Genomic DNA, 11,251 nt, shown 5'->3' on the forward strand with positions numbered 1-11,251 from the left:
CTTGTGGCTCTTTTCCCCCACTGTTCTCCCCCCTGCCTGGGGCAGCTCTTTTACAGCCCAGTTCTCACTTGCCTGTGAGATTGTATACCAGCCCCAGTACCTCCAGGTGCCCAAACCCAGGTGGGGCTGGGCCTGGTGCGCTCCACCTGGTTATTACATTTCTCAGCCTAGCATAGCACTGGGTGTGTGTTTCAGGAGCTGCCATCTGAAGCTGTAAGTAACCCTTCCTTTGCTGGAAACAGCGGAACGTTTCACTCCAGTACAGAAAAGACACAGTTAGTTAGGACAAGCAGAACTTCAGTTGTTTAGTATTTTATTAAAGAGGAAATATACACACCTCTCCCTGGCAGAGTGGAGCAACAAGCCCAGGGCACGTCTCTTGCAGCACGTCTACACCAGTGTTTGTGCAAAGAAAAGAAATCACGTTTCTGTGAGGAGCGTGTTTCTGAACTGGGGCGTGTGATGGAGCACAGCGAGAAACCTGCCGCTGTGCTGGCTGCTGAAACGCGTTCCTGAACTCGCCCTGTCCCACACCAGGCTGCTCCACCCACATCTTACAGGTACAACAGAAGGAAGAGGCAGCTTATTGTGCTTAAGACATCTGAACAAATCCTGGGTAGGAGACACTCACAGCTTGTGAATATTGCTAATTAATTACAATTAAGAAAATGTATCCTGACGACAGTGATATGAACCTGCAAGACCACAGCACCTTATGGTGAGTCTTGGTCATAAATACCCAACTGAATGTCACTGCTCACAGCCGGTGTCCCCGAACAGCCGGAGGAGGCGGCTCCTGCTTGCTTGCAAACAAGGTGAGGTGATGCCAAGTCAGAGGGTCCTGATGACTTTCCTGTGCTTGGCACCCGCAGCGGGAGCTGGCAAGGAGCACCCTGCCCTCAGGAAAGGCCCTGCTGCCGCTCGTCCCTTGGGAGGGTGCATCTGCCAGCCCACTCCATCCTCCTGGGAAGGAGAAGCCACCTCTGGGAAGAAAGCTCAGGTAGGCCAGGTACAAGAGTAAGCTTCTTCAGCTCTCCACTCAGATTACAATTGAAAGATTAAATATGAATAAATGCTGTAGGCTTATACATAATGCTTCCTTCTACCTACGGAATGTGTCCGAATGGTCAAAAGACACTAAAATGTTGTTAGAAACCTTAGTTAACCAAGAAAGACAACCCTACCGTTAAAAAATAAATAAATCCTAGTTAGTTTTTACTACAGCCTTCATTTAAATGCCCTCAGAAAAACAGAATTATTTTCAGGTGCCTTGTGAGAATGTTTCTGTTCATGCAATGGCCCAAGTTCCTCATTTAACAAGCATTGCACTTTTTAATGTAAGTCATCAAAACTAGAAAACCTATTACTTTTGTCTGAAAGTGTTAGTCTAAAAAGTACAGTATTACTTCATAACCATTTATGGTAAACTCCTAGCACACGCGCATGTGCACATACACACACTGTTGCCTAAATGTTTTCTAAAGATACTGATTACAAAGTGTATAAAATTCGTAATACATTGTCAGGATACAGTGAGAGATGAGCCATCCTATAACACGACTATAATCTAGTATCAGTCACTAAACTGTACACGTTTATACAGCCTTATATTCACCAATGACTTTTGGAACGTAAACAGCAAATACACAAAGAAATTCAGTAATGCTGTTGAAAACACAGTTATTACTGACTCCAACTGCTTCAAGCTGACTGAAATCTTCTGAGAATTGGATTTTTGTTTCATCAGGCAGGGCTGGAACCAAACCACCAGCGAGACAGCTCTCTCATACCAGCTATTTGAGGAAACCCCGCAAATCCACTCGAACTGGGTGTGAAGGAGCAGGAGCCAAAGCTTCCTCTCTCCGCTAGAATGACCTTAGGCTGTATTTTAACAAGCACATGCACTACTGAGCCCGTGGGCCACCTCCACGCTGTCCCGAGCTCTGGCTCTGCCGACACAGTGCTGTGGCTGATAAACTTTTTTTTTTTTAAATTTTGTTATTCTTCAGGCAAATGCAGGCCCTGAGGCCACTTGGTCCTGAGTGCACATGTCTGGCACCAAACAGCATGGGAGGAAGCAGCAGGCAAAGCCGAGGGCGGATTTTGCATGTTTGGAGGTAGTCACTTCCTTCACCTAACATTTTACACCCCAGACAAGCATGGTATTGGTTAGATGGCCGTGCTTCATCTCTGCCTGCTGCCCCTCCTGCCCAGCTGCAAAAGCCAGATCCCTTTCCCAAGATCCATGTAGAGAAAAGGGACCACCTGGATCCAGGCAACCGATTCCCCTCCAGAGCAGCAGTTGCCTTCTCAGGAGATTTCAGAGCCTGACCTAACTCAGCAGATGCTTGGTGCATAGCCTGGAGAAAAGCTGGAGGCACTTTGTGCATTCTCTAGCCCACCATACCAACCCGCTGGAAGAGCAGTGCCAACCGCGTTTGAGAAGGGTCGCACCAGCACTAGAGAAAAGAACAGACAATGCGCAAGGACAGACAGACAGAGCTTCTTGTCACTGCCCCTCACGTAGCTGTTTGAGAAAGAGTAAGGGCAACTCGGTTTTGCTGCTTGCAGGCATGCTGCACCAGCTCACCCTCTGTGCTTTGAAGGCCCACTGCAGATGGAAACATCTCAAGTGGCACATCTTCGTATGAGAAGTAGTATATGACGTAACCCAGACCAAGAAAAGGGCCCATTTCAGCTATAAAAGTCTTAAGGTTTATCACTACCTTACGTGAGACGTGGGAGATCTGGTCAGGCTGCTGCTAGTTCACCAATCAATATGCAAGTCCTGTGACCGCACTCCCATGAGGAATCTGAAATACCAAGTGCACTGGAAAAAGGATTGTCAGAAAAAAACAGAAAATATAAATACTACAAAAGCAACGTTTCTGAGTGGGAACTGGACTGATCTGATACCAACGTGCTGGATCACACCGTGGTTTCTATAGTCTCAATCACTTCCATTTCACACTGCGAGGGTGACAAGAGCGGGCATTCATCTGGCTCCCAGCTGCTATCTGGGCTGTAATCTTCTTCTGAACTTAGCTCGGCCACCCCCTCTGTGTCCTCGTCACACGACTCCATGTAGTGAACCCCCACCGCATTGATCCCGGAGTCCTCAGAGCTGGAAGGGGATGAGCAGTGATCTGTTTTTGGTGTATTGCTCTCTTTTGTGATTAAGGCATTGCGAACAGGGACGTCCTCAGGCTTTATCTTGTGGGGCACGGGAGGAGGCTGCCTCTGCACGTAGCACATCTTCCCGTTGATGCATTTCACACGGTAATTGTCAATGAAGAGGTCTGCGATCGTGCAGAACTGTGGGGAGTCGGGGGGCAGGGGGGGCTGGAAGACGGGTGCAAACTTCAAAAAGTGTTCGGTGAGTGAAACGGAGATCTGGATGGTGTTTGTAGACTCCCGAGGGCGAACGGGTATTTCAGTGCTGGGAAGCTGCTCTACGGGTGTCATGGGCTGATAGACGTATTTACCTGTGGGGAAAACAGAAAAGCAGCATTTAAAGATTGTTATCTTTAAATTAGAAACAAACTGATGACATGATGCTTGCCCTTGGCTGTTAATAACCAAGGGCTCCCTGCAGTCAGCAGCCGCTCTGTTTTCAAAGGCTTCAAGGTGGGTCGTCCTCTCCTGGTCAGATTCTGTGACGCTTAATGCTGTAGGTAAGTACAACCTTCCTTACCCCAGTCCTGCTCCTCTCCTGCCCCTGCTTCAAAGACTTCTATAGGATATCACTAACTCTTGAAAATTAACTCCAGGACCACAACTCCACGTGTAAGTTCTGGGACAGACAGCAAGTCTGCCTGCAGCCCTTTCTAGGCAAAAGAAAACTGAACAGATGCTCAGATCTTCCCCCCCTCCCCCCCCTTTTTTTTTCATTGAATGCAGAGCAGTTTTGTTACATCTTTGCTACAGTCCTCTAAATTCTATTATATTATTATTATTCCAAATTACAATGAGTCTCCTGCATGCACTTCTATGTTCTTTTTTTCTGGGGACTAAATCGTGTTTTTCTGTATTGCAAACCAGAGGTTCATACATGACTGCAATTAGAATTTTAAGGCAGAAAATAAGGGAATTCCCAAGACATAGAAATGCTTTTGGCATCTTGATTATCTGGTTAAGTAGTAAGAAAATAGGATTATGTTGGTTATATAGAACTGAACCAAGTGTGAACTGGAAATCTTTACTAAAAGAAATAAATAAAAGAGCAGAAAATCAGTACTTTGTTAGGAAAAACTGAGAAACCTGAGGCTGTGCCTAAGACTGTAAAATGCTGCATTTTACTTGCATGAAGCCTCTGAAAGATTCATGTCTCCCTAGGAGTTCATACACTAGGAAAGCACAAATTTCCAGAAGACTTGCAAGAAGCGGGGCTCTCAGAAGAGTTTTTGATGCACAAGTTGCAAATGCGGCTTTGCAAAGGCAAAAATGTATCAAAGCACTGAAGGACTGTTTGGATGCTCGAAGCTGTCCAGGTAAAGAGCAGAAAGCCACCAAAGTCTGGCTCCAATAACGAATCCAGCTGTGCTGTGCTGAGCTCTACCACACGTGTTTGTGTCTGCAGCTCAGAGGCAGCTCTTCTCTGAATTACCCAGTTCTTTGGGAAATCGGCGCAATGATTGCGTTTCTGCTCAGGGAGGCTGAGCAGGGCCCGGGTCACTGGCAGGAGAGAAGGGTCTTCCTCTCTCCAGGGAATGGCTCACTCCCGCTGCCATGTCTCTCTGCGATAAAAAATCCCATCCTCAGCCTGGGAATCCTTCCCAGACGTGGGAAGAGCTCTGACTGAAACAAGTTCCCAGCCAGTGTGGCAGTCAGTGAGTGCCCCAGCCGCCTGTTGGAAGTGCTGGCAATGGGATAGGCTGAGAGATCCCAACTCTTGGCTGCAGTGGTCTCTGGGGTGTTCACCACTCTGCCAGCCCCAAGGAGCCAGGGCCCACACACAGGCTGTGCTTTGTACGTCACCAGGGGAAACCTCCAGCACTGGGGAAGGCTCTTCCCACACTGCTGTGCTGTTGGTATGGGAAGGGACATGGCTCCTGTGAAAGCTGGCTGCTCTCCTCCCCTGGGACATCATCCCCTGTCACGGAAGGACGGAGAGAACAGAGGCAAGGCCACAAAGAGTGCAGAGCTGAGGAGAGCTCAGGGGAGCACTGGAGCATGGGAGAAGCACAACATGAGGCAAGCAAATGCTGAAAGCAGGCTCAGAAGAACGAGCACCAGCCACGCTGAAGAGGGGAGCCCACCTCTGTCGTGCCATGGGAGAGAACAGCCAACCGAGCCAGACTGAGAGCAGCGTGACGGTGGCAGGAGGTAGGCAGGGGAAAAGAACATTTTGTGACTAGATCTGACCAGCTCCCCTCAAATACCTCAAGCACTCTTTTCCTACGATCTGTGGAATGATTGTTAACAGGGCCACTGGAAAAAGCTCCGTGAAAATAAACCAAGCTTTTTTCCCCCTCTTATTTGATTATGGCTGGATGGCAGAAAATACAAAGACATCCTCTCCACTTGCCATCTTTTTAATGTACCATGGTCTAGTTTCTAAACTTGCTGCGATTCAGAGGAATTAAGCGCTAACATCAAACAACTGAACGCTTCAACCACAGGCAGAGCAGAGCTTGTACTCCTCCGGTGCCCTTTGGAGCAGGAGCACAGATATTTCATTTCTGGCAGTCACTGAGGGCTGGGATCTCTCAGGCATTTTTCAAATCTTGCTGACACAACTTCTCTGGGGAACTCTCCGAGGCAGGTGGGCAGACTGTGTCTTCACAATCTGCTGTAACAGCAGCACCCATGGCTTCCTGCTATCTGCTCCTCTCCAGAAATCCTTCTTTCAAATTAGTGAACATTAAACATGCTACTGTCTTGCAAAGCAACGCAATCAGATGACCGATTAGTGTTCTGCTGGTTGGAATAGTGTCTGATAAAATTCAGCTCACAGAAACTGAAATGCAGCCTACGTGGGATCAACCGACCCTTTCCTAGAACCTTAATGCTGTATTTATTCATATATTTGGGGTGCCTCTGTCTGGGCTCCTATTCTGTTCCATTGACAACCAACGATTAAAAAACCCCCATACAAACAGGTCCTAGTGAAAAAAAAAAAAAATTCTCAACTCTTATTTTGTGCCTCCTCTATTTGAAGTGTCCAAGGAAGGCCCTGGTGAAGATTTTAATGGCATCAAGGAAAAAACATATCTGCGCAACAGGACTATTTTTTCACTTAAAATAGCCAGTATGTGCTAGCAGAAGGCTAGGGGACACTGGCAGAAGAAAGCAGGGGATTTAAGCCACGGTAGTTTACAGCATGGACACTGAATGAAGAATCTTGGATTCATCAGTCTGACTTTTTTTTTTTTCTTTTTTTTTAATTTTCCCCCCAAAAAAGTGGCAGTGGGGAAGAGAGGAGGTGTTACCCAGCTGGGGGCTTTACCACTGCAGCAGCATGTGATAATTCTCTGCATGTTTCAAAACTGCCCTGCTGGCACTAATTTCAGGGTAGAAGAAAACAGCAGCTTTTCTGTTCACAGAGTTCAGATCCATTTGTGTGACCTTACATGGCTGAAACCATTTCCTCATGTTCCAAGGACAAGCACTGCCAGGGTAAACCAGGAACTGTCCAATGGAAAAAAAGATAATTTTCTACGTGAACTAATTTTTAAATTTCTTTATAATTCTGGTATGAATGTGTTAAGTTTCGGCTAATTTTAGGGCCAAGTTTGTTTATTTTAGACAGATGAAACTTCTGTTTTCCAAACTTAGGTTCCTCTTTAAGGGGTGCTGGTGCTCAGAGCTGGGACTGTCAGACTGGATCATGGACAAAGCTGGGGTTACAACCTCAGTCACAGCTCCTTACCCTACATAATGCATGTAAATGCATCAGCTGTGATGCATCCTATGAAAAATAAATGCAGAAATTTAAAAATAAGATTGCACCTCCCTGCTGCAGCTTGCAGGATTGGCAGGGATGTCTTTTTCACAGAAAATTACCCCGAAAGCACAAGTCCCCAGGTTCGCTTACAATACATCTTGGTCTGATTGAACTCCCACTGAAATAAACAGCAATAATTTTGCTGACTTTTAGCAGCTAGCAAGAGTCAATGATAAAATAGTATTTTGAGCACCTATTCTGATACATTATTTTTAATACTCTAGCATGGAATTTATTTGCCTATTTATTCTAACCAAGTCAGTTGAAGACCTCTGCAATTGAGCTGCGCTGATAAATGCTCCTGTAAATTGCAGTGTTTTGCACAAATACAGATGCCAGACTAGACACTGCAGCACAAGTTGTTTCCTGGGTCACTTGCTACCGCTGCCTACGCGGAAGACGGTAATTCAGTGAAGTAAAAATACTGCACGTGGTGAACACGTGGGGTTTTGTCCAAAAACCAAACTCCAAATTCTGTGAAAAGCAGTTTGCTGCATTTGCAGAAGCCTGGGAAGCTCTCGAACGCTGCAATAGCTGCTATGGAGAAGCATCACAGTTCTGGCTCTGCAGTTCCATCATCATGGCAAAAGGGCTTGGGGGAAATAAGAGCCCGTTCCTCTCCTGGGTGTTTAACAGGAAATGTGTGAAGCTAGGCTCTGCCAAAATTATTTTCATGATAAGTCTCAATTATCCATGACAGCCATATGCTAACAGATGATATGATGAAATGTGAGACAATGCGAGCCTTCGGAAGTAGGCACGTAGGCTACGCTTAACTATTTGTCACAGTCCCTACGCTTTGTGGTGCCACAAGCTCGCAAAGTGTTATCCTCCGAAAACCCTACACCTCTTTTGTCTGATCCCAGTACACAGGGACAGCAGTCTGTGCAAAACTAAAAGGACTGATTGCTTTTCCATTTCTTCATTATTCAGCTGACCCTTGTGAAAGCCTAAAAGACAAGCCCTCCAGAGAATTAGCACATAGAAAAGCCTATACTCAGCTGCAAAACAAGTATTCCAAACACATCCGAGGAGGTAACTACCGGGCAGTGCTCATCTCCCTGCTTCTCTGTTCACAGAAATGTGATTTTTCTTGCCAAATCGGATGTATGCTGGTCGCCAAAGCCCTGGCTCCATGCCTCCAGAAACTCTTGCCAGCAGGTTAAGGCAGAATCCAGCAGAGCAGTGAGCTCTATCATGACCTGCAGATCTTGAGCAAGCTCAGACAACTTAAAAAAAAAAAAAAATTATCTCCAAAAGTAGAGACACACTTTCATATAATACATATATAAAGTCTGTTTGTGACATTGATTACTAGAACTATGTGGTTGATTGATTGGAAGCTGTATTATAGTGTGTCCTGCTTACAAAAACCAAATACAAGCTTTTAGAAGCAAGCCACGAGGTCATTTCTTTCTGATTTTTTGCTAATTGAGCAGTCTGCATGCATCCTCACCCAGCAGACACAGCAGCAATTTCCGTGCCTAATACAAAATAACTTAACCATGAAATAAGCAGGGGTGCTGCTTAAACATTTTATCCTCCACTTCCCTTTGTCCCAGCATTCTAGTTTACCTCTGACACTCATTAACGTGCTTGGCATATTAAAAGAAGAATAAATCCATCTTTCAACAGTGAGGTTGCTCATAAATACTCGAGTTTTACCCTCTCAAAACACTACCTTGAAGGATTTTTTCCTAATAAACAACAACACGAATAGCAGTGCACTTCAGAAAATTAGAAAAGATTGCTGTGGATCTTCAGCTGTGGATCTTACGAGTCTAAGTCAGTGATACACACCATGTATTCTGTTTGCATGCAAGACATCTAGACATCTTTTAACTGAAACATAAAAGCTTTTTTCATATGTATTCATCCCACTGCAGCTGCTTGGGCAGAGATTTCTACACCCTCCAATCTGCCAGCTCATCTACTCTCCAAAAATCAGCACCATTAACGAAGACCTGCTAACCATATGCTATTTCACCATAACCTGGCTGAATTTAACCCATACCAGCTTAGGAACTGCTCCCGCGCACTGGAGCTGGCTGAGCACCTAGCCATGGTGTGCTGGAGGAGAACTGGCTCTGATCTTACTGGAGACTGCAGTGCCTTTGGCTGTGGCGTGTGATTCCGAGAGGCTGAAGCGGTGACCTCAATTGTAAGGTAAAGCGCGTGAGCTGACGTGTAGGCAGCTGTGTGCTCCCTCTGAATAGGGGTATGCACAGGGTGTGTGCCCTCAGTGTCCATGGTTTAACAGCAGAGAGCTGCTTGTTACGTGTTGGAGACTTGTTTCTGCCTGAATGTACACCTTTGTTATGGCACCAGTGATCTTTGGTTGCAAAGTCAGCCACAATTCTCACTTCAGCCATACAAGATTCTCTTGCTTGCCACACACAACCCTGCCAAAGAAAAAAAAAAATCAGCTTACATGGGAGGGAAATTGATCCTACTATGAAGAACATAACATAAAAAAAAATTCTAATTAAATACTGCACAGCTTTGAAGAAGTGAAGGCAAAGCAAGTATTCATAATGCATGTGTAACAGGAGACAGGATTAGCTTGGGGGGATTCTGCATTAGTCTAAGGAGAGTTCACAATATGAGGGCTCTTCCACATCTCTCTGCATAGAGAAACCTTGGTGATCAGCTTCTTAAGCAGTGCCTTTCTTCAAAAGATGGAGAACTACCAAGCGTTCTTCCAGTGGGACTTGTTCTATATCTCACCAGTCGTGGCAGGAGAGACGAGTGTGTCTCTTTAGGAAGAGCAGAGCGATGTACACCCCCTCTGACGTCTAAATGAAGTTGTTTTGCAGGTGATGACAGCTACAAGCTGGAGTAGTGTGTCGCTGCCTGGATTGGCACACTAGCCCAAGGCCAACATCTAAACTGTCAAGCACCCAGGTGGTTTTCCAAGATCCCCAGGGCAGTGGGTGGCACAGGTGGCAGACAGCTCTGCCGTAACAGAGCTGGCCCGGGCACAGGAAGGAACCAGATATTATTTCACCACTGACAAAGCAGAAATTCTGGGCAGATAGAGGGTTCTTCTCCTTTACAGACTAAAGCAGAGCTCACTGCCCACAGACTGGAGATGTATATTGAAGGACACTCAGCACCCTAAGCCTGCTTGAGGTACCCACCACACTTTGTTCAGAAGTGTTCAGCAGAGTAGAAGGGTCACCTGAAAGTGTGATACTGGTCTGAGCCCCTACACAGGGATGCTGCCTTCCAGCCCCAAAGCTGCAATCGTAGACGAAATTACTGCCTCTGGCCTTCTTCCTCCTTCTTCTCTTCAGTTATATACACAGCTTGGGACAACAAACCTTTGCAAACAAAGACTGACCTAACCATAAATATTCACTGAGGACTATAATAGCTTCAAATTACACTTTGCTTAGAGCACAGTAATAGCTTTTGCAGAAGGGCGAGAACAAATGGATGGAGGAACCTGGAGTACATTTGCAGATGGTACATGTAAAAAAATCACTGCTAACCCAATTTCCATTTCTTTGTATCATCCGGTATAGTCATTGTGTCATATCTAGCAAAACACCCTGGGCTGCGTTGGGAACGTGAGATGTGGAATAAGCAACCAGAGGAAAAGAAAAATATTTCAGGACACTGAGGCACTGTCCGATTTACAGTACAAACTCCAGTGTTGGTGGCTATAATGAAGCATAATCAAAATGCCTGTCAACGCTGAAGAAGCCTCATAGATAAAGATATGCAGTACCTTAACATAAATTAAATTTTCACCCTGCACTTCTTCCAAACAACTTTGAAAAAGCACCAAGATTGTTCAAACTAATTTCTAGTGCTGGAAATGCAAACAGCACACTGCCATTATGTAGGCATAGACAGAAAGCACAATAAGGGGGTCACAAAAGAGACCCCAAGGACACAGGCCAACCCTGCAAAGATCATCGGTTACCCCAACAACCACTAGCAAAGGCAAAGAAGCCACGCATCAGGACCTTAGCAGCCTGGAAATACCCCAGGAAACATGAGCAGGCTCTGACCTAGCTCAGTGTATCGTTACAAAGAGCACCTTCTCACAGAAGCACCTACACCAGAGCACTAACAACTCCGTCCCATTCCCAGCCTCATCCAGGCACAGAAAAGATCCAGTCTAGCAACGTTTCTACAGTGGCTCCCCCAGCAGTGACTCTGTACAGCTGCCAATTCTGTTCTCATGTGAAGGAGAGGTGTTCCCTCTCATTGCTGTATAGCGAGAGACAGCTGTGACAGCCCTTGACTTGATGAGCCATAAGCTTTCCACAGGAAACCATGAAAGAGGGAAAAAAA

The 11,251-nt window shown here is 45.9% G+C and overlaps 1 protein-coding gene across 1 annotated transcript; it reads right to left on the reverse strand.

Annotated features, from left to right (window-relative positions):
• Positions 1 to 2,748: 2,748 nt before the first annotated feature.
• Positions 2,749 to 3,485, reverse strand: CUNH3orf70 (chromosome unknown C3orf70 homolog; the record flags this gene model as incomplete). The annotated part of the gene is made up of 1 exon (XM_010170010.2): positions 2,749 to 3,485. A coding segment is annotated over one exon (557 nt), but the record flags the coding sequence as incomplete, so codon positions are not given.
• Positions 3,486 to 11,251: the final 7,766 nt, after the last annotated feature.

This window comes from Antrostomus carolinensis, unplaced genomic scaffold, assembly GCF_000700745.2.
Source record: "Antrostomus carolinensis isolate BGI_N321 unplaced genomic scaffold, ASM70074v2 scaffold29056, whole genome shotgun sequence".
Classification (NCBI taxonomy): domain Eukaryota; kingdom Metazoa; phylum Chordata; class Aves; order Caprimulgiformes; family Caprimulgidae; genus Antrostomus; species Antrostomus carolinensis.